The sequence below is a fragment of the Pseudonaja textilis genome, chromosome 2 (genome assembly GCF_049901715.1).
Source record: "Pseudonaja textilis isolate UNSWEBS1 chromosome 2, rPseTex1.2, whole genome shotgun sequence".
In the NCBI taxonomy this organism is placed as follows: Eukaryota; Metazoa; Chordata; class Lepidosauria; order Squamata; family Elapidae; genus Pseudonaja; species Pseudonaja textilis.
Genome location: NC_141991.1, coordinates 157,672,325 through 157,698,169, shown reverse-complemented (window position 1 = coordinate 157,698,169; position 25,845 = coordinate 157,672,325). Strand labels below are relative to the sequence as shown.

Below are 25,845 nucleotides of genomic sequence, written 5' to 3'. Positions count from 1 at the left end.
CTGCCGTGGCGTTAGAGCAACGCCACGGTGTTAGGCGCAGCCACGTGCGGCCAGTCAGGGCTCCTCCCTGCAACCAGAGCCCTGTGGAGACACTTGGCTTCAGGCTCTCCTGTCTCCGCCTTCCCTTTGCCTTCGAAGGTAAAGCCAATTATTTTAAAAATGACACCCTACTACAACAAAGCCTCCCCTGCCCGAGAGGGAAGCCCAACCCCATGTAGGGAGACAAATCTCCCAAGGCCGCAGTGCAGGATCGGCCCACCCCGGGAGAAGCACGCAGCCGCCATCCCTGCCTGGCGCCGGGCAGAGCGCGAAGAGCTTCGCCTGGGGTGCCCAGCGCAGCTGATAGGTGGGCCCTCCTTCCCGGCAGCAGAGCTCTCACCAAGGCAGCGAGCGCCTCCCCGCCGGACCCTCTGCTCATCCCGCCAGGGCCACGCCAGAGCCGTGCGGGCTGGGCAGAGCAAGGAAAGAGAGCTGCGGGTGCGCACCCGCCTGCCAAGCAAAAGAGCCGGGCCGACCTGAGCTTGGCTTCCTTCCCAAGTCCCTCCAGCGCGAACCCGAAGGTGCCACCAGGAGAGGCTGCCCGAAGCAGTGATAGCGCCCACCCGTCCGTGGACAGGGAGGCGAGATGATGGCAGCGCTGCTTCCCTGGCAGGCGGCGAGAGCCCCCGTCCTTTCCACCCTTCGCCCAGCCTGTCCCCATCCCCACGCATCTCCAATGTGCTGGCAGCTCCAAACGCTGCAGTGGAACGGGCATCAGGCAGAGGCGCTGACTCAGCGAGGCTCAGCTCGGAGGAGGACGCAATGCAGGCCGTCGCCTTGCCTCCCTGTCCACGGATGGGTGGGCACTATCACTGCCTTGGGCGGCCTCTCCCGGTGGCCCCTTTGGGTTCGGGCTGGAGGGACTTGGGAAGGAAGCCAAGCTTGGGGCGGCCTGGCTCTTTCGCTTGGCAGGCAGGTGCGCACCCGCGGCTCACTTTCCCAGCTCTGCCCAGCCCTCATGGCTCTGGCGCAGCCCTGGTGGGATGAGCGGAGGTCCCGGCAGGGAGGCACTCGCTGCCTTGGTTAGAGCTCTGCCGCCGGGCAGGAGGGCCCGCCTTTCAGCTGTTCTGGGTGCCCCAGGCGAAGCTCTTCACGCTCTGCCCGGCGCCAGGCAGGAATGGTGGCTGGGTGCTTCTCCCGGGATGGGCCGATCCCGCGCTGCAGCCCCGGGAGATTCGCCTCCCCATCTGGGGTTGGGCTGCCCTCAGGCAGGAGAGGCTTTGTTGTAGTAGGGTGTCATTTTTAAAATAATTGGCTTTACCTTCGAAGGCAAAGGGAAGGCGGCAACAGGAGCTCCTGAAGCCAAGTGTCTCCGCAGGGCTCCGGTTGCAGGGAGGAGCCCTGGCTGGCCGCACGTGGCTGCGCCAAACACCGCGGCGTTGCTCTAACGCCGCGGCAGCAAGGGAGAAGGGAAAGCAACGGTGGCAGAAGTTCTCCCGATACGAAGTGCCCCATCAACGCAGGCAGCACCATATCCGGGCATGCAACAAAAGTACTTCCTAACGGCAAGCCCCCCCCCCGCCCGCCATCCCCCTGCCATTCCCCCCCCATTTCGCATGTTTAATATGGGCCTTAATTTGGGGAGAGGGGCTTAATTTGATTTTATGCCAATAAAACATGGTGGGGCTTCCTATTGGTGGAGGCTGTATCGTTGGAGAAACACGGTATTTAAATGAAAAGTTTATTGAATGTCACCCTATATGGCATTTAATAACCTTGGTGGGCATTCTGGTCCATTGAATACAAGCATTATGTAAGCATATAACATCTATTGCAAAGTTCAGTTCTACGTCTGTTCTGAAGAATTGAGCAGCATGATTAGTGAAATATCAGCACATAGTTGTTTCTCAGAGGTAACAACTATAGAACAGAATTTCATAGTTTATCTCTATTATATTGAAAACCAGAATGTCAACAACTGTGAGAGTAGACTGAACTAGTTTGTAACAGCTGACTTTGAATTTTCAAAATCCATGCAAAATCATACTTGATTCCAGGTATGTCCAAAAGCATGGAATATTGCTACTCATTTGGTCTGACTTGATACAGTATCATTTACTACAATGTTCATATCTATTGTGCAGCTGAAATATATTTTCTTATGTGAAAATGTGGGTCTAATTTTACCATAGCTGGATTACCATTTTATAGTGATGTCATTGGACCATCCCAACATAACTAAATACAATAAGCACGGCTAAGAAGTAGATAGACTATGTCTTCTCAAAGTGAGAAAAATATTTTACTCAGCTATTAGCTCTGACCTCTGAAGAAGGAAGATACAGCAAATAACCTTGTTATGATCTGAAAACCTCTTTGTACTCTAATCAAGGTAACAAAAGCTGGGCCTGTATAGTACAAATTAAATCCTTGTTGCGCTTATGACAGATTTATCCTGCTTTTGATAGGTAGATCTTATTATAGTGTACAGATACTCTTAGGCTTACGACTGGTTGCTTAGTGACCATGGAGAGATACAACAGACTTCCCAAAAGATGTTTACGACTCTGTTTCAAAGTTATGGCTGGTGCAGTGCCCCAGTGGTCATTCACCTTTAATCGGAGGGATGTAACAGTGATCCTCCACCTATTTCCTTCTACCATCCCACTCTGCTAGGTCTCTACAAGCATTGCACCTGCTTTTCCCTCCCACTGGGTCCCCATCCCCTTACATCCATCATGTACTTCTCTTCTGAAGATCTCCGGAGCTCCCAATCTCATATTGAGGAAGGAAGGAAGGCTATTCCATCTCTTAGTGTCCCTAAACCATACAGCCCAGGAATGGAATGATCTACTCTGCTTCCCTAAGACTGTGATATTGTAACGGGTGTCGCGGTGGGCAGGGGGGCCAAGCCCTTTGAGGACTTGGTGCATGGGCAAGGACTTCAGGGATCCATTGAGTAAGGAAACAAGCCTAAGAGTTGAGGGGAAGCAAATGGAGTACAGGGTATTTCAGGGGTATTTCAGAGGCCTTGGGAGAGTCAAGAAAGATGGATCTGTGCCTGTGCTAGGCCTCCTGGGACTTCCTCCACTGCTGAGGCACCCCATGCTGTGCTTAACAACTCACACTGTTTAACAGCTTCATCAGAGATGGAGGTTGGCATACTCCATTAAGGTTGTAAGTTGAGGACTACCTATACTGTACTGAAAGTTTTAAAAACTTTCAAGCTAGTTGGTCTTCTATTTGCAACTGCAACAGTCCTTGTGGAGAAATTGATGAGTCATCAAGTCAAGTGATTATTTCTCAGCTGTATGTGCGTAAACTCTATTTTAACATATTTGTGAGAGTTTCAGGCAAAGCAAATTATTTCCAGTTTCTAATCACGGTACTTAAGAGGTTCCTTTTATAACTTTATAATCTTGGTGGATATTTTTGTTCATTATTTAAGGTAAGATCTAGCTTGTATTTTTACTATAAAATTCTTTGGAAGAGATTGGTTCTGAAGTGAATTATAATTGAGAAACATAATTTCACTACTATAAAAGCTTCAGTCTCTTAAAATATCACATCAAATGATGTTCGGTATTATCCCACAATAATACCTAAATGAAGCGGTATTTTTAAATTTGAGATAGGAAAATCCTAAATGGAGAATGGTTTATATTGGTATGCCCATACATTTTCAGATGAGTTCTTCCAGCTGCCCAAGTTCAAGAGGCTTGACACGTAGCAGTAATAATTGGCTGATTTATTGAGTTACTGATTTTATTCAATCCCCTTCAGGGAGAAACAGAAATGAAAAGGCAACTAAGAGCTAAGGTCTGTCTTCTTTATGATTGAGAGGGAGAGGGATAAATAAGGGCACAAAGAGAATCTAAATGTAACAAGTCATTACTGCTGAAAATGTGGACACATTTGAAGATAGGGTTGTAGAATGAATTATGTTTCGAATGGACGGCTTATCTAGATGATATAATTATGCTAATAATTTCCAAACGGTTCTTCATTCTCTTGTTCTTATTTCCTTATTTAGCTATCTTTTCAACTCTTCTAATTTCCACAGTTTTGTTCCTCCTTTATGTTTTCCTTCCTTTCCAAACACAGTTACCCGTTAATTTATGTCCATCCTGTTTTTTCCTTCCTTTTTGCTGTTTCTGCTGGAAGGCAGGAGATGTCTCTGTACTGTTTATTGTGCATGAGATTAGATGGTGTGTCACATGGAATGGTGGGGATATTGCAGAAGGTGTTAAATTACTCTATAGATAGAATACCTTGTTGTAGACAATCAGTTTAATTCTTAATTGTTTTTAGTGCTGGCCTTGCTCTTTTTTGGAATGTAGCTTCTTGTACACTTGTATGGGAAGAGAAAACTGTGTAGAATTGGTTAGATTTGGCAAGCATATGTTGACAGGGAATTTGAATATCCAAGAATATTTGTTTTTTTTCTGGGGGACCATCTGAAATTTAGGGTAATCTTTCTATATTTCTGTCTTTCATTTTTGTTTTCCGGGTGTAGTACTTCATTAGTAGTTCTTTCTTCAAATATGTTTAATTCTTTGATTCTTTTTCTAGGGCTTCAATCGCATTTCACTTACTGATGCATCACAAAGGACTAGGATACAGGTGTCAAATTCGATCGTGTCATGTGACATTGTGATGTATTGCAACGTTGTCTTTGTGGTGGGAGTGGCATGTGATATAAGTCTGGATTAGGATGTCCCCTGTGGCATTTTTTACATAAGGGGCTAGTAGCATGATATCAGAGCCATTTCATATCAGAATTCTAGAATTGTGGCTACTTTCAAAGCTCTTCAGGGATTCAGAATACTGCTTCAAGGACATTCAATTCAAATAATTGCAAACAACACAAAAGAGAACCTTACTTACTTCTTGATCAGTACTTCTTACTTACTGATCAGTAATTGAAGGTTTGAAATTGGTGCACCCGCTTGTACAGGTAATCCTTGACTTATGACCATAATTAAGTGCAAAATTTCTGTTGTTAAGTGAGGCATTTGTTAAGTGATTTTTTCCCCATTTTTATGGCCTTTCTTGCCACAGATGTTAAGTGAATCATTGCAGTTGATAAGTTAGTTATATGGTTGTTGTGAATCTGGTTTCCCCATTGACTTTGCTTGCCAGATGGTCACAAAAGCTGATCACATGACCTCAGGACATTGCAACCATTACAAATATGAACCAGTTACCAAGCATCTGGATTTTGATCACATCATGGGGATGCTGCAAAGGTCATAACTGTAGAAACGGTCATAAGTCACATTTTTCAGTGCCATTGTAACTTTGAATAGTCACTAAACGAACTCTTGTAAGTCAGGGATTACCTGTAGTACAATTAAAGGCAAGTAGTAGTAGTTGCATCTTAGGAGTTTCCAAACCAAAGTGCAAAATGTACTTTGTACTTTTTGCCACTGATTTTCCATCAGAAGACAGTCAGATGCTGACTTATTTATAGGGCTTTGCAGACAATGGAAAAGAAATGATTTGCAGAGTCTTTTCAGATAGTTAAAGCAGCAGCAGCATTTGCAAGGTTTGCATCAGGCAATGCAGTCTTTCCTGGTTGTCAGCAGTAATACTACCGGGTATATGCATTTGCTCTCTCCACTTCTGAGAAGGGGAATTGCTGTGGTTCAGAAAAAAATGCTAGTAATTCTTTGAGGGCTTCAACAGATATATGCCCATAGGCAATGCTATAATTGGTTATCTAGTACTTTCATCTATTTTGTTAGGATGCATTGCCTCACAATTTATATAGTTTCATATTCAGATGCTTAATTTCTAAGATTGCAGATCTGAGAGGATGCAGGTACAGATATAAATACTTATGCACTCAAATAGTTGTATTCTACACATGTTAAGAAGAATATTAAGTGAACATAGGAAGAGAAAGCAAATTCATTAATTTACAGTAACACAAGTACAGGAATGTTAAGTAATATTACTTGTTACAACACAAGTAAATTATGCTCAGAAACTCTAATGGTGGTAATGATTAATGACATTAATTCTGCTTTGCTAGTTACTGACTAAGATAATCTGATTTAATTGGAAGATTAAATATTTTCTCTCCCCCCCCCCCATGCCCCATTATCTCCAGTCATTTTTCAGATTATTGAAGATTTAAGATGGATTTCTCTAAACTCCCCAAAATCCGTGATGAAGATAGAGAAAACATGTTTGGCTATGTCTATGGAGTCTCAGGGCCTGGTAAGTGGTGCTTTGTTCTCTTTGAGAAATCTTTTTCTCTTTTACATAGCAAACATTATGAGAATTTCTCATTTTGATGGAGATATCTTTATGCTTGGTATTATTATTTCTGTGGACATGAACAGAATAGAGCATGGTTCTGTCCTAAATGTTTGCCTTTTGCTGTTCTGAGCCTTCTAGAATGAAGGTGTTTATTAGTGCTTTCACCAGATTTGAGGTCCATTCCTCCAGCACATGGGAAGATTTTCCTTTCCTGCATGGAGGGGAAGGGGAATTGCTTGGTGCACTTGACCACAAATCCAACCTTCTACTTGCAAACTTCCCCACTGACTTTATGATGAAGTTGGCAGAGAAGATTGCAAATGACAGACAATAAATGACTGGAATCAGTTAGCAATCACGTGATCACAAGGCACTGGGCAACAATTTTAAATATGAACAGATTGTCAAGCACCCAAAATGTGATAATGTGATCCAGGGGTTGAGGGGTGGGCAGGTGCAACATTTTATAATTACATTTACATTAAATGGCCAGTCATAAATTGAGGACTGCTTATATGCTTCAGAGCATGTGTAAAATCCTGATTCCTATTTTATGCATACATAAAGTACACTTGCATAAAATTCTTTTGCAGATTAATAGACCTTTGCTTTAATGGGTACCTCCTAGTCTTGGTATTGGTATTTCATTTGAAGTCCTTACCTTTCTCAGAGGCCCTTCCCTTCTTTCAGTTAGAGACTCGTTTGCTGTTTCTGAGCTACAGTATCACACAACCTTTCTTCCAATCATGTTATGATGATGTAATTCTTTTTGAACTGTTGTTGGAATGAAATGGAGAACTTACATTGTTCTGTGTGAAAATATACAAATTATAGGCAGTTCAGTTTTGAAATCTTCTGGCATGATGATCTGGTAATGCAAGATTCACAGAAGGCAAAAAAACATTGCTACAGATAAAGAGTATCATTGTAAAGAGACTAATACAGTTCTATGCATGTTTACTCATATAAATGTGCATAGGATAATAGCTTAGCAAATTATTTTTATCAATAGTGCAATAATTAGAAGTGAGAAGATAGGGTGATGTACTAATATAAAATTTGACACAAAGAATGTTTCAGAAACCAACATTAAAGAATTGTCACATAAATTGTGATATATTGTTTAGTGTAATTTACTCTAGCCATACATTTCTCAGATTAAGAAACCATTATTTTTTTCTTACCATTACTAGATTCTTTTCCTCCTTTTCTTTCACCTGCTTCTTTTAATTATCTCAGGTAGTTGTGTTTTTGTTGAATGGCTGGTGTAGCTTATCTTTGTCAATCACTTGTTTATATTATACTATTGAAGAAAAAGAACATGGAAGAATTCTTGGTAGTTCTCACAAGCATTTTAAGGTACAATGATACACTTTTTAAAAGCTCATACTGATGTATTTTCATGAAAGTCCTTTATGATACTCTCTCTCAAACATGTATCCTCCAATACTTCACTATAGATTTGGTTATAACAGAAAGCCAGTCAGGATCCAGTCTAACCCACGTTTCAGAAGTTTTTCTTTTCACTGAAGGATTCTATCCAATTTCTATGATAAATGACAAGATAAATGACTTTATCAGTTCAGAAGATTGATGTGGATCCCGTAGTAACCCATTTAGGCCTACCTCATTGTGTTACCTGTTTATTGGGCATTTTAACTGAGCACTATAAAGAGTTCAGTAGGGCTTCTAGAAACTTTAAATAAATGAGCTGGTAGCTGAATAGCTGAGCAGAGAGATGAAATTTCTTGTCCATGACTGTTCCCAAAGCAAGATGAATGCTACATAGGAGAGTCTCTGTACTTTAGAGTGACTTCATCTTTTTTTCTGACATTACTATTTTTTTGGATGTCTCATATTTGTTAGTTGAGTTCATGTTCGGAAAACAGTAGATGTGATTCTGATCCTCATATTTATATATTAAAATAATGCTTAGTTTTTTCATGCCAAATGACAAGATTTATAGTAAAGAAAAAATAAAGCTACTATTTGTTAGAATTATAATTCAAGCTATATAATCCTTTTCTTTGGTTTTTCTTAGTGGTCACTGCTTGCAACATGGCAGGAGCTGCTATGTATGAACTGGTACGAGTTGGCAATAGTGAACTTGTAGGAGAGATTATCCGTTTGGAGGGTGATATGGCTACTATCCAGGTATATGAGGAAACCTGTATCCTTTTAGCTGACATGCAAGTTTAGCTTAAGATATGAGTTTAGAGGGCATAAATAATGAAAAGACAAAATATAGCCTGTTTTAACAACTATAAGCATTTAACAATATTCTTATGCACAATACCAATTAACCAAAATTAAAATTCATTAGCTGGAGAATTTAGAAAATTATAAGTGCAAACATGATTTATAATATGAAATGTTTTGTTTAGATGGTTAACAATTAATCTTTGGAATGTTAACAATATTTATTTTGGCTCATCATCAGAAAAAAATTTACAACAACGCAGGTTGTATTTGACAGTGTTTTCTAGAGTAATTTCCTCAACAAATTTTTTAGCTGGTGTTTCAGTTGGAGATCCTGTGCTTCGTACTGGCAAACCTCTCTCTGTGGAACTTGGCCCTGGTATCATGGGAGCCATTTTTGATGGTATCCAAAGACCTTTGACAGATATTAGTAGTCGGACTCAAAGTATATACATTCCCAGAGGTGTAAATGTGACAGCTTTGAGTAGAGATATCAAATGGGACTTCACTCCTATAAAAAACCTGCGGGTAAGTTATTTTGGATTCTTTGAAATATTTCAGTAGATGTTGGCACATATTTGAACTAGGATTTTCCATACTAAAATGGGAACCAGTATACTAGCATCCATCAACTGTTGTACTTATATTTCTTTTTCTTTAAAAAAAAAATTTATTGTATATTTTTCATTATTGTTCATCCACAGTTCCAATTTTACAACATCATTGTACTGGTTATATCAAGTCCTTTTTTTAACATCATAATATACATCCTGATAGTAGCTATCATACAGTATAATCTCTTTTGATTACATGTTATACATCATGATTATAACTTGTTTTCTTATTTATACCATAATACGCTATTACATTTATCATTTTGTGCATTTTAAATTCTATTCACATACAATCCAATAGTGATACTGCTTACATTGTTTATTCTTACATATTTCATTATATCTGTATTTATTTCTATTTTGTTATATTGAAATATTAAGATATTTCTTGATATATAAGGTAACTTTACCATTACCGTAAGTCAAAGCTATGGTTCACCGAAACAAGAAGGATTTGTCCTAATGGATTATAGAGATACATTCAGTATTGTGTGTATGTTCTCACTGTTTATATATGTATTATATATTCTTTATATTAGATCTCCACACTTGCGATGATACATTTTTAAGATATTTTCCTTGAATGATTTGCCTGTATTGTGGCGTTGAATTCATTGTCTGTATTAAGGGAATGCTCTACGTTGTGTTATTAGAGAAAAAGAAAAGGCATTTGCGGACTGTCAATATAAGGTCCTCAACCACTTTTTCTAAAGAAATGTGGAGTTTCAATATGTCATCCATCCTTATAGTAGGCATTCATATATAGAGCATGTATTTGTAATTTAAGAATTTCTTTTTAATTGCAGGTTGGTAGCCACATTACAGGTGGCGATATCTATGGCTTAGTGAATGAGAATTCCCTTATAAAGCACAAAATCATGTTGCCTCCACGAAACAGAGGTACAATAACGTACATTGCTCCACCTGGAAATTATGATGCATCTGTAAGTTTTTCTTTTAATTAAATTTGCTAGTCTGTTGCCTTTCCTAAATAATATATGGATTTTGATGCTTTAGACTGGTACCAAATTGGAGGAAAACATTTCCCATTATTTGCATTCTTAACTTGTAGGGGTGCTACAAGTTTGAGTTAAAAAGAATTAGAGAAATGTATAGATAACAACTTTCCTGTCTAATTTCCCTGACAGTCATGTGTGTGTTTGTGTGTGCATGTGTGTATCTGTATCTATCTATATCACTGAAATTAGTGTATGGCTGAACCAATTCTGATGAGAAATGATATGACTGTGTGGAGTCTTACAGTATTAATGAGCCAATAGCTTTAAAATTATTTGTACTTTATAGATAGCCTTCATGGTGCCCTGAATTGCTATGGCTTTATTGCTATAGCTTTATGGAAATATACGTCTTTGTTTCTGTGCTCCCCTACCTCGGCTTTACACAAATTCTTGACTCCCTGCTTTACTAACGTAGTTCTCATTTGACTAGTGAAGTTAGCTGTAGTCTTGTATTGACAAGGTTTGTTTGTTTTCGTCTCTCATTTGCATTGATCTTTGTTTTGCTGCTTTCATTTAGGATGTTGTGTTGGAGCTGGAGTTTGAGGATGTGAAAGAGAAATTTTCAATGGTCCAGGTCTGGCCTGTGCGTCAAGTCCGTCCTGTCACAGAAAAGTTACCTGCAAATCACCCTCTTTTAACTGGTCAGAGAGTCCTTGATGCACTGTTTCCGTAAGTGCCAGTTGTTTCTGACTGCTTTTTTGTTGAAAGTGATCTGTTGGTGCTGTTTCTTTTTTATGAATCACAATTATTTTATAACACAATGTGATTCCTTCTCAGCCTGAAAGCTCACCAAGTGAGCTGTTTCTCAGAGCCAGTTCTCCTTTCCAGGCTGCCTCACACTGTAGTTGCAGTGTGAAAAGGGAGTTTGAGTGATGAGGCAGGAAAAATATTGAACAAGCCAAAAATAAATTAGAAGCACGCATATTTTTTCAACATTGAAATATGAAACAAATTCCCACTGTAAAATCTGCATCTTGGTAAATTTTAGTTTCAGATAAAACATTGACTTTCAGAGAAAAGGGTGACTATGTTTGAAATGGAGTATATTTCTTTTCTCTTTTTTCCCCCAAGACCTATATAGAAACTAGAACAAAGAATTTTTTGGGTTTTTTCTCTATGCACTCTGTCACTAAGTATTCAGTTGATATGTGAAATCTTTTATAAATGTATAAATAGCAATAGTACTTAGGCTTATATATTGCTTCATAGTGCTTTACCACACTCTCTGAACTGTTTACAAATGTCAGCATATTGTCCCTAACCAAATCTGGGTCTTCATTTTACCAACCATGGAAAGAGAAGAACTTCTTAAACACCTACACACACACACACACACGTGTGTGTGTGTGTATATATGTATGTATGTATGTATGTATGTATGTATGTATGTATAAAGATGTAGTATTTCTTTTATTCAATATCTTATCTGTATCTACCCTCAGGGCTGTAATAAATTTGAATTTTCTGGAACTCCAGTATCCAGAAGTAAGGGTTCCCTCCCAACTTTCTTCTGAACCCAAACAAAAGGAATTTAGTAGTGAGTTCTTCAGGGTTAAGTGTGTTATGTTGACAAAGATAGAATTTTGCTCACTTTTTATAGGCTCAGGTTATTTATCTTCTATCGTGGAGAGATAAAATTTTTGGGATGAAATATCAATTGGTCACTACACAGTTTTCTCTGGAATGGGAAGAACTAGAATGCCTACCAAAACATGAGAAAGAAATGGGCTGAAACCAGCCAAACGAGATTATAGAGTTGCTGGTTGTTTTACAGAGCTCTCTGTTACACAGCATGATGTTTTCTTCTGATTTAATATGAATGTTTTTTTTTTAATATCTAGGTGTGTTCAAGGAGGTACTACTGCTATTCCTGGGGCGTTTGGTTGTGGAAAGACAGTTATTTCCCAATCTCTTTCTAAGTATTCCAACAGTGGTGTTATTATCTATGTAGGCTGTGGTGAACGGGGAAATGAAATGTCAGAAGTGCTCAGAGATTTTCCAGAGGTTGGTACTGGGAGCTGGCAATACTGTGCAAATGAGAGTTCAGGGGGGAGGTTCTGGCCCCATGTTGCAATTTAATTTAAGTAATTATGTTGATTTTCAGGGAAAAAATCAAAAACATTTTTGGAAGCCTTCCCAAAAATGTATTGACTTTTTAGTTCCCTTTAAAAGATAATAGAAATATCCATATTGGTTTTATGAGGTTTACAAACATGTTTGTTTCTGATGTTTGAAGTTGGTTGATTAAATAATAATACTTGGGAAACTTTAAATAAAAACATTACATAAAAAAAGATTTCTATTTAAAATCTTTTAAATAGAAAATAAACTGAGAGCTTCTGGCACCGAAGACAAATTCCCTGGTATATCTAATCACACTTGGCCAAATAAAGCTCTTCTCTTTCTCTTTCTCTTCCCTCCCCTTCCATTCCATTCCATTCCATTCTATTACTGTTTTTATGGAGCTATTGCTATCCACTCAATATGAGCAGAGTTGCCTTAAGAACCTATTTTTACAGAAACATTTTACTGGGAAACCTGTAGGCTAGATGCAATCCCAGCTTATTTCAGTGGAGCCCCCAACTCAATTTTAATGGTTCTTAGATACAACCACATTCACTCCCATCCTCTCTAGTTACATCATTGTATACTTTACAACTTTTATAAATCCAAAACTGTTAAGAAGATGTGCAGTCCCCAGGTCCACGAAAAGTCCCCAACTTGATTCAAAATGTAACATACTGTAGTTTTTAAAATTGCTGGTTTAAAAAATGGTAAACAATACAGAATTGTTTTAGTGTATTTTTATTTTGTTTTATTTTTCTGCTTTGTATTTTGACTTGAGATTATTGATAAAATATTTAATTATTAAAGTCTAGTAGTCATCTCAATTTACATACATTCAGAAACAGAAGCAGCAATTATTAGAAATGAATTTAAATGAAATGAATTTAAAGATAATTCTTATTTATGAAAAGAAACGAAGAGTGTTATGACACCTTAAACACTAACAAACTCATTTTAGCAGAATCTTAAATGGACTATGGTTCATTTCATGTAGTCCCTCTGATTTCTATACATCCTACACTGAATTTTTAGGCAGTTATCAAAATGGTTTAAGGATATTTGGCTGAGTTCAGTTTTTGAGGGCAGATTCACTATTATCATAATTGAACCTGTTATAGTTCCATGATTCAGGACCTTAAATAGGGCATATCAACCTTTTTTAAAAAATCTGTGCAAAAATATTATATCTTTTGCATTGTAATAGGATAATAATATTGTTGGGGAGTTAAAATTTGTGAATCATTCGAGTATCTACTTTTATTTTTCCTTCAGAAAACTAATACCCTTTTGTTTCCATTTTTCTTTTGATTTGTAGCTGACTATGGAAGTTGATGGTAAGACAGAAAGCATAATGAAGAGAACTGCTCTAGTAGCAAACACTTCCAATATGCCTGTTGCTGCCAGAGAAGCCTCTATCTACACTGGTAAGAAATGTGAAAACAAAGATGGAATTGACTTAATACTGGTTTCTTGGTCTTTTCGCTATTGATGGCTTCCTCCAATTCAAAAGGTGCTTATAACAATTTGCCTATAAACTTAACTTTGATCTGTGTCACTAAAGATTACACTCAAGAACTCCCATTAATATAGAATAAAAACAGAACTGTAATAGTAGGGTCTTGGTGCCAAGTGAGGTTGATTGGGCAAGCAAGGGAACATTATAGAGATCTATTTTATTATCTCTCTTGTAGAGGCCCTAAAGACACTGAGGGCATTAATTATAGATTTAACAGCCTTACTAGGCAAACCAGGCAAGAAACACAACCAGAAAAACTAATTTCTACTTTATTGTAAAACTACTTCAAAAGAATCTTGCAAGTCTGAAAGTATAATTCTCCTGCTGTCATCTTTACAGTTTAACGAACGTCCCTTTTGAGCTTCTTGCTCTGCCCATTTCACAGCTGTGCATTATGCTGCCTCTTTTCTGCCTGTTCCCTAAGCAGCATCTGTTTGCCCTGTCTCCCACAGTCTTCCCCACATACCATTATAAGATTGTACTTTGGGTCCCAATAGATACAGAGTCAGATTTAAACTGCTTGTTACAGTGTATAAATCCCTTAAAGGTATGAGCCCTACCTACCTGATTTTTTCATACAAAACCAAACCTAAACAAATAGGCATCTGAAAACAATGACTAAAGAGGACCTCTCTTACAAAAACAACTCAAGAGTTTTTGTATTGTACAGCAGGAGCCCATTTCAAGGAAAATGCAAACTAAGGAAAGCTAATTTCATGATACAGTACAATGGTGAGAAGAAGTAAATCATGAAACATCCCCAAGCACTTAAGTATTTTATACCAAATGAGGGCAGCTGGCCGATCATGTGTTGCCCTCAGCACCCAATGTGCAGTCCCAGGGTCCCCTATAAACTTGGTCCTTTTCTGGTTTGGGGTATGTAAAACAAAATACTTTGTTTCCAGCATTTAATTAAAATGAAGAAAAGGAAGAACTATAAGAAGCAAATGAATATTCTTTTTATGCCTAACAATCAATTGTACACTTTGATACAAATCTTAGATTCTGGAATTCTTCTTGAAGATTTCTCATAAGCCATTACAGGTGAAGGTCTTTCTATGTAATATATGACTTGTAATTATTATTGATCATAGGGATTACCCTGTCTGAATATTTTCGTGACATGGGCTATCATGTCAGTATGATGGCTGACTCAACTTCCCGATGGGCAGAGGCACTTCGAGAAATTTCAGGGAGGCTGGCTGAAATGCCTGCTGGTATGCATTTTCTTTTTTGTAACTTTTGGGAAAAAACTGATTTCAAAAGTTTTTTTCTTTTTGTCATTAGAGAAGCTAACTTGCATTTTATTGGGTGATTGTAGATAGTGGTTATCCAGCCTACCTTGGTGCTCGCCTAGCTTCTTTCTACGAACGGGCTGGTAGAGTGAAGTGTCTGGGGAATCCAGAGAGAGAAGGAAGCGTTAGCATAGTTGGAGCGTGAGTATATTAATGACAAGATGTTCTTTTTCTGCACAGTGTATATTATTTTGCACTATGGTCTCTTATCTGACCATCTTGTATATAGGAAACATTCCCTGAAATTAAAAATGCTTGTTCATAAAGTGAAACTGAAAGAGATAATGGGGAGCATTATATAAATAAAATAAATAAAAAAGACATTTCTTGTTTCAAGACAGCATTAGAGAGATCAGTCTGCAATTTGTTACAGTTGTCATTTTCTTGATACTATACAGTTTTTCACTGTTCTGTGAATATTATGCAATGTCTCTGATTCATTTTAAGAACTACAGTCATAAATCAAATTGTTCATTTAAGTATATTCTCTGCCCATTTATATTTGATTAAATATTCATTTTCTTAATATCTTTCCAACTTAGTCCTTACCTGGATTCTATAAAAATATTTAAAATGGGGGTGGGGGAACCATAGTTTCAGTGGCAAAACTCATACTTTGAATATCATTTCTGACAACCACTGTTATGATTGAGGAAGGTTTTGCTTTGCTGATCTTACTGAGATCGCTAGAGAGGGCAAAGCTAAAAGTTCAGCCTTCATTGGGGGTTGCAATGGAACATTCTCAACGATAAACTCGCAGCTCAGATTTCTGCTTGGAAAGATGCATTTAATTAGGAAGTCCAAGCCTAAAAAGTGAATTGCAAACATACTGTATAATTGATGGTCCTTCTCAATTTGATGTATTATTACTAATTGTGATTTCCCCTTTCTGTCTTTTTTCTCTCCTATCCCTATTCAGTGTATCTCCTCCTGGTGGTGACTTCTCTGACCCAGTTACTTCTGCTACGCTGGGTATTGTTCAGGTAGGCAATAACTCTGCTTTCTGACTAGAATGGAAGCTTTAATAAAAGCTTATTGAATCTAGTTGGTGAGTCTGTTACTATGAAAGACTCAGTGTTGTTTGTTATTTTTAATCTGTTTATAAATATGTAGACCCATAGGTTTGGGTGGCCAGCCTGTAGCAAATGCAGTAATTAACCATGTACCTTAACTACTATTCTGGTTCTGAGGTACTTAGTTTGCTGCCCAGCTTCCCTGGGACTTCTTATTCATAGCCCTGTTTCTTCTAACAATGGTTCTGTAATATTCTGGTCATCTTTTTTACCAGTTTATAGTGAGACAACTAATACTCATTTTTTAAATTTTGGTTTAGCAGATCAGATCTTATGGTAAGAATAGCATTGAGGAAAGGTGTTTTCTTCATCTTTAGTTATAGGCAGAAGTTTATGATATCACTTATACATAATCTGATACAATTCAACATTAATCTCAAATGCTTATTTCTTTTTTGGAAAAGAGGGGTCAATTACGGTTCTAAACATGTGATAATTCACTCAATCTGATGACACAACTTCATGCCTGTGCAAAAACAACTGCACTCAAATATGTGAATTAAGATATTTTGATAATGTTTTTTTTTCAAAATGTAATGCATATCATCAACCAAAATGGCATGCTTATGTTAGGGAAGTGTAAAAAACTATACATTTGTGAAAATCATAGAAAAAATGCTAGCAAAATAGTTGTTATTTTAAAAAACAGAAAGTATGATTGGATATGGCTAAAGTTGGCAAAAGGAAGAAATGAACAAAATAAAATTGATAGGCTTGCCCATCCTTACCTGTAAGGAATGTGCCAAAAGAGAGATCTGGTTCATTCAGAATGAAGTCTTCATTAGATGTATCACACTTGAAGAACATGGAATCATTTGAAGAATTCTTGGTTTACTTGGATCTCAGCCACAGGAGACAACTTGTAATAACTGAGTTTTAATTTGTGAGCTTGTCATGCAACCTTTTGTGCTATGCCATTAATGTAAAAACTCTTCTTAGTTATTAGATACAAGCTAATGGTTTGCACAGAACAAAGTATTCACTTTCCTTTTCAGTTTTGAAACTCATTGGATGTTTTCAGTCAAACTGCACTTTGTCTATAAAATGCTTTTAAGTTCAAGTGTGAAATCCTCTGCTTCTTGTGGTCTTTTCCTTGAAGAAGTTCTCAGAAGCAAATGCAGTTGTTAATTGAGGATGCTCATTGACATTTTATTACTTTTGGGGCAGGTCTTTTGGGGCTTGGATAAGAAGCTTGCTCAACGTAAACATTTTCCATCTGTAAATTGGCTCATTAGCTACAGCAAATATACACGTGCTTTGGATGAATATTATGATAAGCATTTCCCTGAGTTTGTTCCCTTGAGGACTAAAGCAAAAGAGATACTGCAGGAAGAGGAGGATCTTGCAGAGATTGTACAGTTGGTGGGGAAGGTAAGTGAAGGAACATTGCACTTACGGAGCAGTTTCTATATCTGAAGCTATTTGGATTCATTTATTATTTAATTAGTTATAAAATGCTGAACAAATAATTCCCTCAACACTGTTCAACTATTACAAAGTCTGCACTACTATTACTGTTAATCTGCTCATTACTCCTTATCACCCATCCCCTCCCACTTGTGACTGTAGGGCTGGAACTTTGTCGTTTGTATCCTTACGATTTATATTGACTGTTTCCTAGTATGATTTGATTGCTTATTGTACCCTATGACTATCACTAGGTGTTGTACCTTATGATTCTTGATGAATGTATCTTTTCTTTTATGTATACTGAGAGTATTTGAACCAAGACAAATTCCTTGTATGTCCAACCAATAAAGAATTCTATTCTGTTCTATTCTAAAATAATTCCAAAGGAATGTAGAAACAAATGTTAAAGCTATACCAATTGGCGATTTTTGAAAATCTGATGAGATACTTGCAGGTGAGATTTAAGAAAATGTGTTCAGTGCAAAGATGATGTCTTGTGTGTTGTGTCAGTGGTAGTTTCAAGATATTGGAGACATGAAATTTTTACTATTTAAACATTTGCACAATGTTAGTATTGCTGTTAGGTGCTGTAGATAATCTAAAGTAATACAGTCCTAATTAAACACCTCCATACAGTAGAAGTGAAAGTTTTTGCAACATAGGCATGTTCATGTTCCCAACCATCCAATGAGCTGCAAAAGACACCATCTGTTTGTGATACCATCAAAGGTGACAGGACCAGCAAAGCATTCTTATTCTCACCCTCATACATGATTCAAAATTGCCATCTTTCAAATCAATTTTGGTACATTTGGGGAGGATCAATCTCCTATTCCTGTATCTATCCTTAAATCCTGCCACAATGCTAAAATTAGACTGAATTCAGCATCTGAGTAACTATTTTGGGACATTTAAGAATTGGTATCATAGCACTGATCCCATTCTTTCTTAAATGTTGAATACATTTTTTTTTTTTAAATGCACCACCAATATTGGCCATTTTGTTGCTGGATTTCAAAACATGCTGGAGGAGGGGATAGCAAGCAGATCATCAAATTACTCATTAAAGAGAATTAAAAAGAAGCAGTAAAGAACAGAAAGGATTGGAGACACAATTATTAGAGACAAGAATAATAATACAGGTAGTCCTTGACTTACGACCATAATTGAGCCCAGAATTTCTGTTGCTAAGTGAGAAATGTGTTACGTGAGTTTTGCCCCGTTTTACATTTTTTCTTGCCACAGTTGTTAAGTGAATCGCTACAGTTGTTAAGTTAGTAACACGGTTGTTAAGTGAATCTGGCTTCCTTATTGACACTGTAGTGTCAGAAGATACTGCAAATATAAATATGAGTCAGTTGCCAAAAAGTAACATTTTTCAGTGCCAAATAGTCACTAAATAAACTGCTGTAATTCAAGGACTACCTCTAGTATGATTGATAAAAGTGATTTTTCAAAGTTAATATTATAACAGCTTTTCTTTTCATGCCAGTTGGGAGAGATGTCTATATAAGTAAAAAGCTAAGTAGATGTTTTTCTGTGAAGATTCTCATGATGTATTCATAACAACCAATTCTTACATTTTGATTGACTAGTTATCTGGATCAGATCACTCTTTTAAATGACTTTTTCTTCTCTTTCACCTTAGGCTTCTTTGGCAGAAACAGATAAAATTACACTGGAAGTTGCCAAGCTCATTAAAGATGATTTCCTGCAACAGAATGGTTATACCCCATATGACAGGTATAACTATGGGGAATTGGATTTTTTTCTGTGGGGAATTCTGTCTGCAGAGACTGTTTGGGTAGAACGTCTTCTGCACAATAAAGAACCACCAACAATTTGCAGGAATGATCTGCTATACTGCGGTGTCAGATAGTTTTTGTTTGCTTTCTCAGAGACTGATAATTTGAAATGAAACAGACAACTCTATCTTGGCAAACAGGGACTTAAAATTTTGATTTCTTCCTTTATTTCATATCACATTTTTCCGTGGCTTTATGGACATTGCTTTGAAACTGTTTACTCTTGTTAATGGGTACTCTACAGTACTCTCTCAACTTTCCATAGAAACTTATTTTCTATAGAAAATAGATATACTGTAGAAAATAGGTATAGCATATGTCTGAACACTTTTGTGTTCAGGCATATTCTATATCTGGAATATTTGGCATGTTCAATTCTGCCTAGGGGATTTTATATCAATTTTTCAGATGTTAGAAGAATTTTGAAGCAGTTAACGGTTTGCCACCTTCCTCCCATTCTCACTTCTTGCTTTGTTGTGCAGTTTGATTGCAGCATTTTATTTTGCTTTTTCAGATCACCCAATTTTCTCTTCCTGTTGCTTACAACTGCAAAAAAAGAGCTGTTTTAATTGACAAATAGCAAGTAGTCTTTCAAACAGGTTAATTAAGAAACAGTTACTACTTCTCCTTGTTGTAGTAGTGTTAAAACGTCAGAATTGAATTCAGAGGGGAAGATATCAGTGAGAGCAGTAAAGTGATTGTGGGATTTGTCTTCTATTTGCTTTTTTTTTTAATTTATATTAAACCTAGGAATAAAGTGAGATGTGAGGTGACTGGGATTAATATATATTATTTAAAATGTTATAGTTAATGAATTAAAATAAAAGTAGTAGTATTATTAATTTAATGTTGACTTAAAATAGTTTGATGAGCAGTACTGCCCAACCCTGTTCACATTCTTGCTTGAGGAGCTGATGCACCACACTCTGTTTTAAGCTGAAGGAATCATAAATGACATTCTACGTAAATGACATTTTCTAACAGAGAGCTTTCAGTCACAAAGGAAGCATCTCCTTGTGCTCCTTCAGATCAGTTTTCACATGTTAGTTATCTTTTTCTTACATTGTTCTTAATAACATTAATGTTAAGCTACTGGTGTGCTTGTTAACAAAGGACAAACATCACCTATCACTTTGCAGATGATCGTATAACATCGCCAATCCAAAAAGGGGAAAGGTTCGATTAATGATAAGCTCATATATATAGAAGAACAGTAGCTGCAAATATCTATAATTGTTCCAGAATGGGATTCATCTAACCGAGCTTCATATAATAATCGAAACTGCTAATGGTGTATATCTCCCCCACACCCAAATTTTATTAGATTTTTATTTTTAAATAAACCTCAAGATCACCACATGAACAGTGTGGCCCCTGGTTATAATTTGTTTTGATACAAACATCAATAATGATATTCATAATGGTTGTTATATTAATCAAACATAAAATCCTAATACATGGTTTTTTAATGTAGTTATTCAATATTATATTCCATTTTAATGCCAATGATGTTATAAGCATACACGACTTTCAACGTCTAATCTTTTCCATCAAATTACTACTTATATTCTATTGTATAAAGATTATATCTGCTAATATTCCCCCTATTTCTTATTTTTAGCGCTATTCTAACTTCTAGTCAGGTCACCCTTGCTAATCCTAATATTAATACACATGTTTATATAAGGCTTAGCTCTTCATTATTTAATTGTTCAAAGTCACAATACACCATTCAAGTACCAGCCTTCCTATTATTTAAATATACCTTATAATACCCTCTTCCAACCTCCAATCTTTTCATTTAACTATTGCTTCATATAAAGGTGTGTTCTTATTTCTATTTCTATTCAAATTTCTAGTCAGTCCATCATTATATTTTACACACACACACACACACACACACACACACACACACACACACACCTCTTTCTATCCATCTTAATACTTCAATTCTTATTCATTTTTTGGTTTGCCTCCCATAGTCCTTGTATCTTTATTAACATCTGTATCTTCACCATCGAGACTGAATATTTCTCCCATCTCTATCCTCCTAAGCTGCCAGGTCTCCAGAGTATCCACCCAAACCCCTATCTCCTTTTCAAAAATATCTTCCAAATTATCTGATTCCCTTTTTAAATCTCTTAACGTACTTTTCCATTGGTTTATTTCATCAGCCATTATTGTCTTTATCGTCTTCTCCTTCCCATCTTCCTGCTTTATTTGCTGGTTTGTCTGTTCATTCTTTTCTTCCATTCTTTCTGCTATCTCCTCACTTTCCTGTACTCTTTGATCTTCATTCATCATCAGTTGTAACGTAGTTTCCATTTTCCCATATATGCCTTGCATTAGGTACTGTGATTCTCTTCCATAGTACCCCTAATGCTTTGGAACATCAATGCCATTTCTCTTGAAATCTCACTTTTTCCCCTGATGGAGCATCTTGTCTTAATTTAATTAGTCCCACTCTTACTCAAATCCCAAAACAATACATTCCAATCCAATGTTAGTCCTCAGAAAATTCTATAATCATAATTCTTTACATCTCAGGATTATTAATCAATTCCATTTAAATAGTCCAGGAAACTTCCGCAAATCATTTTGCTTTACTTAAGTCTTCCATAATATAGCCTCCAGTGATCTTAAAGTAACTAGTTATAGAACAATCAATGTCACACAGTTCTCCAGATGAATGTTGTTTATTTTTCCATCAAAAAAAATTGTTTTCTAAACTTGTAGGGGTCTTGTATATTCCATTCAACCAGTGGAAGGCACCCTCCGCTTCGGTTTCACCGTTGTTTCAAATCTTAAGGATTTAATTAATCCAAATTTAGTTCAATTTATGGAAGCAAAGTCAGCTATTCAAATAGATTCAAAGGGATAGTCCAGCATTTTATAATGCCTTCCCAAAACAACACCTACCCAATTTAAGAGTCCTATTTTCTATATTTTAAAAAGTCTTTAGCTTCTCTTCCCTTAGTTCGTCTTTTGGGTCTAGAATTTTTCTCTCTATGATTGTTAGCTGCTTTTAAAAATAGTTCTAATAGTTTCTTTTCTGGATTTTCCTCTTTCTTTTTTTCTTTAAAGTTAGGGTCAAAATAAAAAGGAATCTTCTCACCCAGCTTCAGTCACTGTTCATCTGCACCACTCCTGCACAGTACTAATGCCATAGTATAAGGAATGTAATCTCTCGTAAAACATGAATGTTCTTTAGAACTATAAGTATGCTAATATAATCAATAGGATTACAAGTAAGCTCATATAATTATAAATATGGTTAGAATCATTTTGTTGTACTATTACTGTTGCTATCAGTATATATGTTACTATTTCTTTTCGTTTTCTTTTTTTCTTTGGTAAAATGGCCCGGACAATACACTGTATTCAAAATATTTATATATAAATTTTAAACACTTGACTTTAAAAAAAGGAATGCAGTCTCAACAGTCCAATAGTGCCATTTAATTGCTGATGTATAGATGTGGATTTTCCGTAATAAATCTTCATGTCTCATGAAATCTTTCCTGGAATTTGAGCTTCACAATATTCTTTTTCAAAAGCAGAATCAAGCACACAGAATTGATGTAGCTCTTCCTAATCCGAAATTGAACAAAATGATTTTTGTGTACCATTTTGTATTTCCGTTCATTGCAACAATATTCATTGAAAACTTTCATTTTTTATAAAGCCCCTTCATATGGTTGGAGTACAGGTAGTCCTCAGCTTATGACCACAATTCAGCCTAAAATTTCTGTTGCTGAGCAAAATAGTTAAGTGAGTTTTGTCCCATTTTATTACCTTTCTTGCCACTGTTATTAGTGAAGTTGTTAAATTAATAACACTGTTGTTAAGTAAATTTGGCTTCCCCATTGACTTTGCTTGTCAGAAGGTGGTAAAAAGTGATCAGATGACCCCAGAATACTGCAACTGTTGTAAGGACATGAGTTGCCAAGCATCCAAATTTTGATCATGGTGATGTTGCAACAATCATGTGAAAAATGGTTGTGACTTTTTTCAGTGCCATTGTATCTTTGAACGGTCACTAAATGAATGTTATCAGTTAAAAACTACCTGTAGCTTTCTTAATGCTCTTATAACTTCTTCTAGATTAACTGATTAGACAACGCTAGCATTCTTTTGAAGAAACTTCATAGTGAAAGTATTGGCTTAAAACAGATTGCAGCCTCTCTCAACTAGTTTCTGTGGGCTAAAATGATCTTTGTTCCTCAATGTATTTTAGAAAGCTTGAAATGTTTGTCACAGGGAACAAAGACAGAAAAATGGGTATCTTTCTCACAAGGAATTTTTAAAAATCCAGAATGAAGGGCTAGGATTCAGCCTAATGTAATGTTAATATAATTGGGATGTATAGAAGGGTTCCTAGTTGACAGGTCACAAGTTAAGAATTTACTTCCAATGTCAGTCTGTGAATATTATTCTGAAATTTAATTTAGGATAAACTGGATCTGGGCCTTTAGCTTCTATACCGAGATAGTAATTATTGGATACGTCTGGATCTCTGGTAATAAAGGCTTGTATTGCATGCTAAGTATACTCTGACATACAACTTTTCCCAACTCAGTAGTCTTTTGCTTATTTCCCCAGCAGTTTAGAAAACTGATTAGACCCCTATTTTAACTACCCTATGCTATTTTTTCTTCTCACCTGGCACTATTGGGGCTTGCCAATACTGTTTCATATCAACTCACATTTCACGTGAGTAAGGGACTGCTCTTTCTGTTCTAAATATATCAAAGTGCTTTGATGCACAAATGCTGAAGATCCAGCTTTCTTCGTCAGTTTTGCTTTCCAATTAGCTATAAGTGTGTTGAGGGCAACATAGGACAGGTCCTCAGTTGGTGCCGTGAATGCCTTGTATGTTCTCAAAGTTGCTGCTTTATCATCTGTATTAAAGTATCTAAGGGGAAAGAACCACGTGGAAATAAGGGCAAAGATATCAGCTTTATTCACCCTCAATATTTACACCAAACAGTGCAACATTCGTATTTCATATTTTCTGAGAATTGGCCTTTTGTTAAAGTGTTTCAGTTGTAGGCTACAATCTCTTTCACTTCTTTCATATGTTGAAACATTGTGCCATTTCTTTCTCTTTTTTTGTCATCGAGTTCCTTTGTGCTCATTTGGGATATTATACTAGATTCATATTCTGATGATAGTCAGCACTTGAAGCATGAATGCAAATAATAATTATGGGGAAGTAACTCCTAGTCTAATCTTTCAGAAGTATCTTCTGTTAAAAGTGTTTGGGTAGTTCATCTACAACTAAAGAATTGCTTACAAATAAGCAAATTGTTCTATAACCTGGGTGTGCTATTCAGATTTGTGTAATTGCTGAACTAAAGATACCATGATAAAAAACTATGAAAGTTGCTTATTCAACCCATAGAAAGCATCCTCTACTTCACCTTGTTTCCGTATATTCATTGTCCATTATAGAAAGCTGAATTCTATAGTCGACTGCTTTGCATGTCAATTCTTTCACAAATGTTAATTATCAAATATAAATATTTGCTAACCTGTTTGTACAATTTAGTCATTAAAAAGTTCCTTAATTCTAAGATAAATTTTGCTACTATTTTCACTAGGTTCTGCCCATTTTATAAGACCGTGGGGATGCTATCTAACATGATTGCATTTTATGATATGGCACGCCGAGCAGTTGAGACTACTGCCCAAAGTGATAATAAGATTACATGGTCCATTATCAAAGAGAACATGAGTGAAATCCTCTACCGACTTACCTCTATGAAATTCAAGGTATGTACTCTGCATTAGGATTATAACAAAACAATATGTATAAGAAGTCCTCAGTGCACGACCACAATTGGGATCATAATTTTCATTGTTAAATCGTTGTGACTCTGTAGGTTGAGTCATCATGTGACCAGATCCGATTTTAAGATCCTTTTACCATGGTTATAAGTTGAATCATGTGGTTGTGTGAATCCAGCTTAACCAACAGTGTATTTTGCTGAAAACTGACAAAAGATGTTTCAGATTGGGATCATGCGACTTTGGGAAACTGGTCATAAATATGAGCCATAAATCATCATTAAGCAAACAGTTGTAAGTTGAGGGGTACATTTAGTAAATATTTGAATTGCAAACAAAATAAAGCAGTGCTGGGAAAGTGGGGGGCTTGTTTCTAATCCCCTTTTTGTATTTGAACAAATGCAAAAAGTTACTGTCGATGGCTATGCAATGATTTCTGTTCAGTTCAATCAAAATGAGTGCTTTGGCACGGGCATGAAGGCAGATACATCGCCTACTAATAACAGAATAACAATTGGAAGGGATCTTGGAGGTCTAGTCCAATCCCCACACAAGCAGCAGACCCTATACTATTTCAGACAAATGGCTGTCCAATCTCCTCTTAAAAGCTTCCAGTGTTGGAGTATTCACAGCTTCTGGAGGCAGGTTGATTAGTTGTTCTGTCAGGAAATTTCTCTTTAGTGTTCTAGATTGCTTCCTTCCTAGGTTGTTTCTATCCATTGCTTCTTGTCTTGCCTTCAAGTGCTTTGGAGAATAGGTTGACCCCCTCTTTGTGGCAGCCTCTCAAATATTGGAATACTGCTATCATGTT

The 25,845-nt window shown here is 36.9% G+C and overlaps 2 protein-coding genes across 4 annotated transcripts in view; one reads left to right on the top strand and one right to left on the bottom strand.

Annotated features, from left to right (window-relative positions):
• Positions 1-25,845, top strand: part of ATP6V1A (ATPase H+ transporting V1 subunit A) — a 33,373-nt gene that overhangs the window by 5,016 nt on the left and 2,512 nt on the right. Inside the window, exons 1-14 of one of the 3 annotated variants that reach the window (XM_087926177.1) lie at positions 3,406-3,427; positions 6,106-6,204; positions 8,288-8,416; positions 8,759-8,973; positions 9,866-10,003; positions 10,596-10,747; positions 11,920-12,082; positions 13,461-13,569; positions 14,756-14,878; positions 14,983-15,097; positions 15,876-15,939; positions 17,197-17,400; positions 19,088-19,182; positions 24,848-25,019. In XM_087926177.1, coding sequence (XP_087782303.1) covers positions 6,123-6,204; positions 8,288-8,416; positions 8,759-8,973; positions 9,866-10,003; positions 10,596-10,747; positions 11,920-12,082; positions 13,461-13,569; positions 14,756-14,878; positions 14,983-15,097; positions 15,876-15,939; positions 17,197-17,400; positions 19,088-19,182; positions 24,848-25,019 — 1,761 coding nt within the window. In that variant the 5' untranslated portion in view covers positions 3,406-3,427; positions 6,106-6,122. Of the gene's footprint in view, positions 1-3,405; positions 3,428-6,094; positions 6,205-8,287; positions 8,417-8,758; positions 8,974-9,865; positions 10,004-10,595; positions 10,748-11,919; positions 12,083-13,460; positions 13,570-14,755; positions 14,879-14,982; positions 15,098-15,875; positions 15,940-17,196; positions 17,401-19,087; positions 19,183-24,847; positions 25,020-25,845 lie in introns of those variants that run through there. The other 2 variants (XM_026713190.2, XM_087926176.1) reach the window with 2 other exon arrangements.
• CTC1 (CST telomere replication complex component 1) overlaps positions 19,534-25,845 on the bottom strand; it is a 40,587-nt gene continuing 34,275 nt past the window's right edge. Inside the window, exon 23 of the mRNA XM_087926174.1 lies at positions 19,534-19,790. Within this exon, the coding sequence (XP_087782300.1) occupies positions 19,636-19,790 (155 nt within the window). The 3' untranslated portion in view covers positions 19,534-19,635. The remainder of the gene's footprint in view (positions 19,791-25,845) is intronic.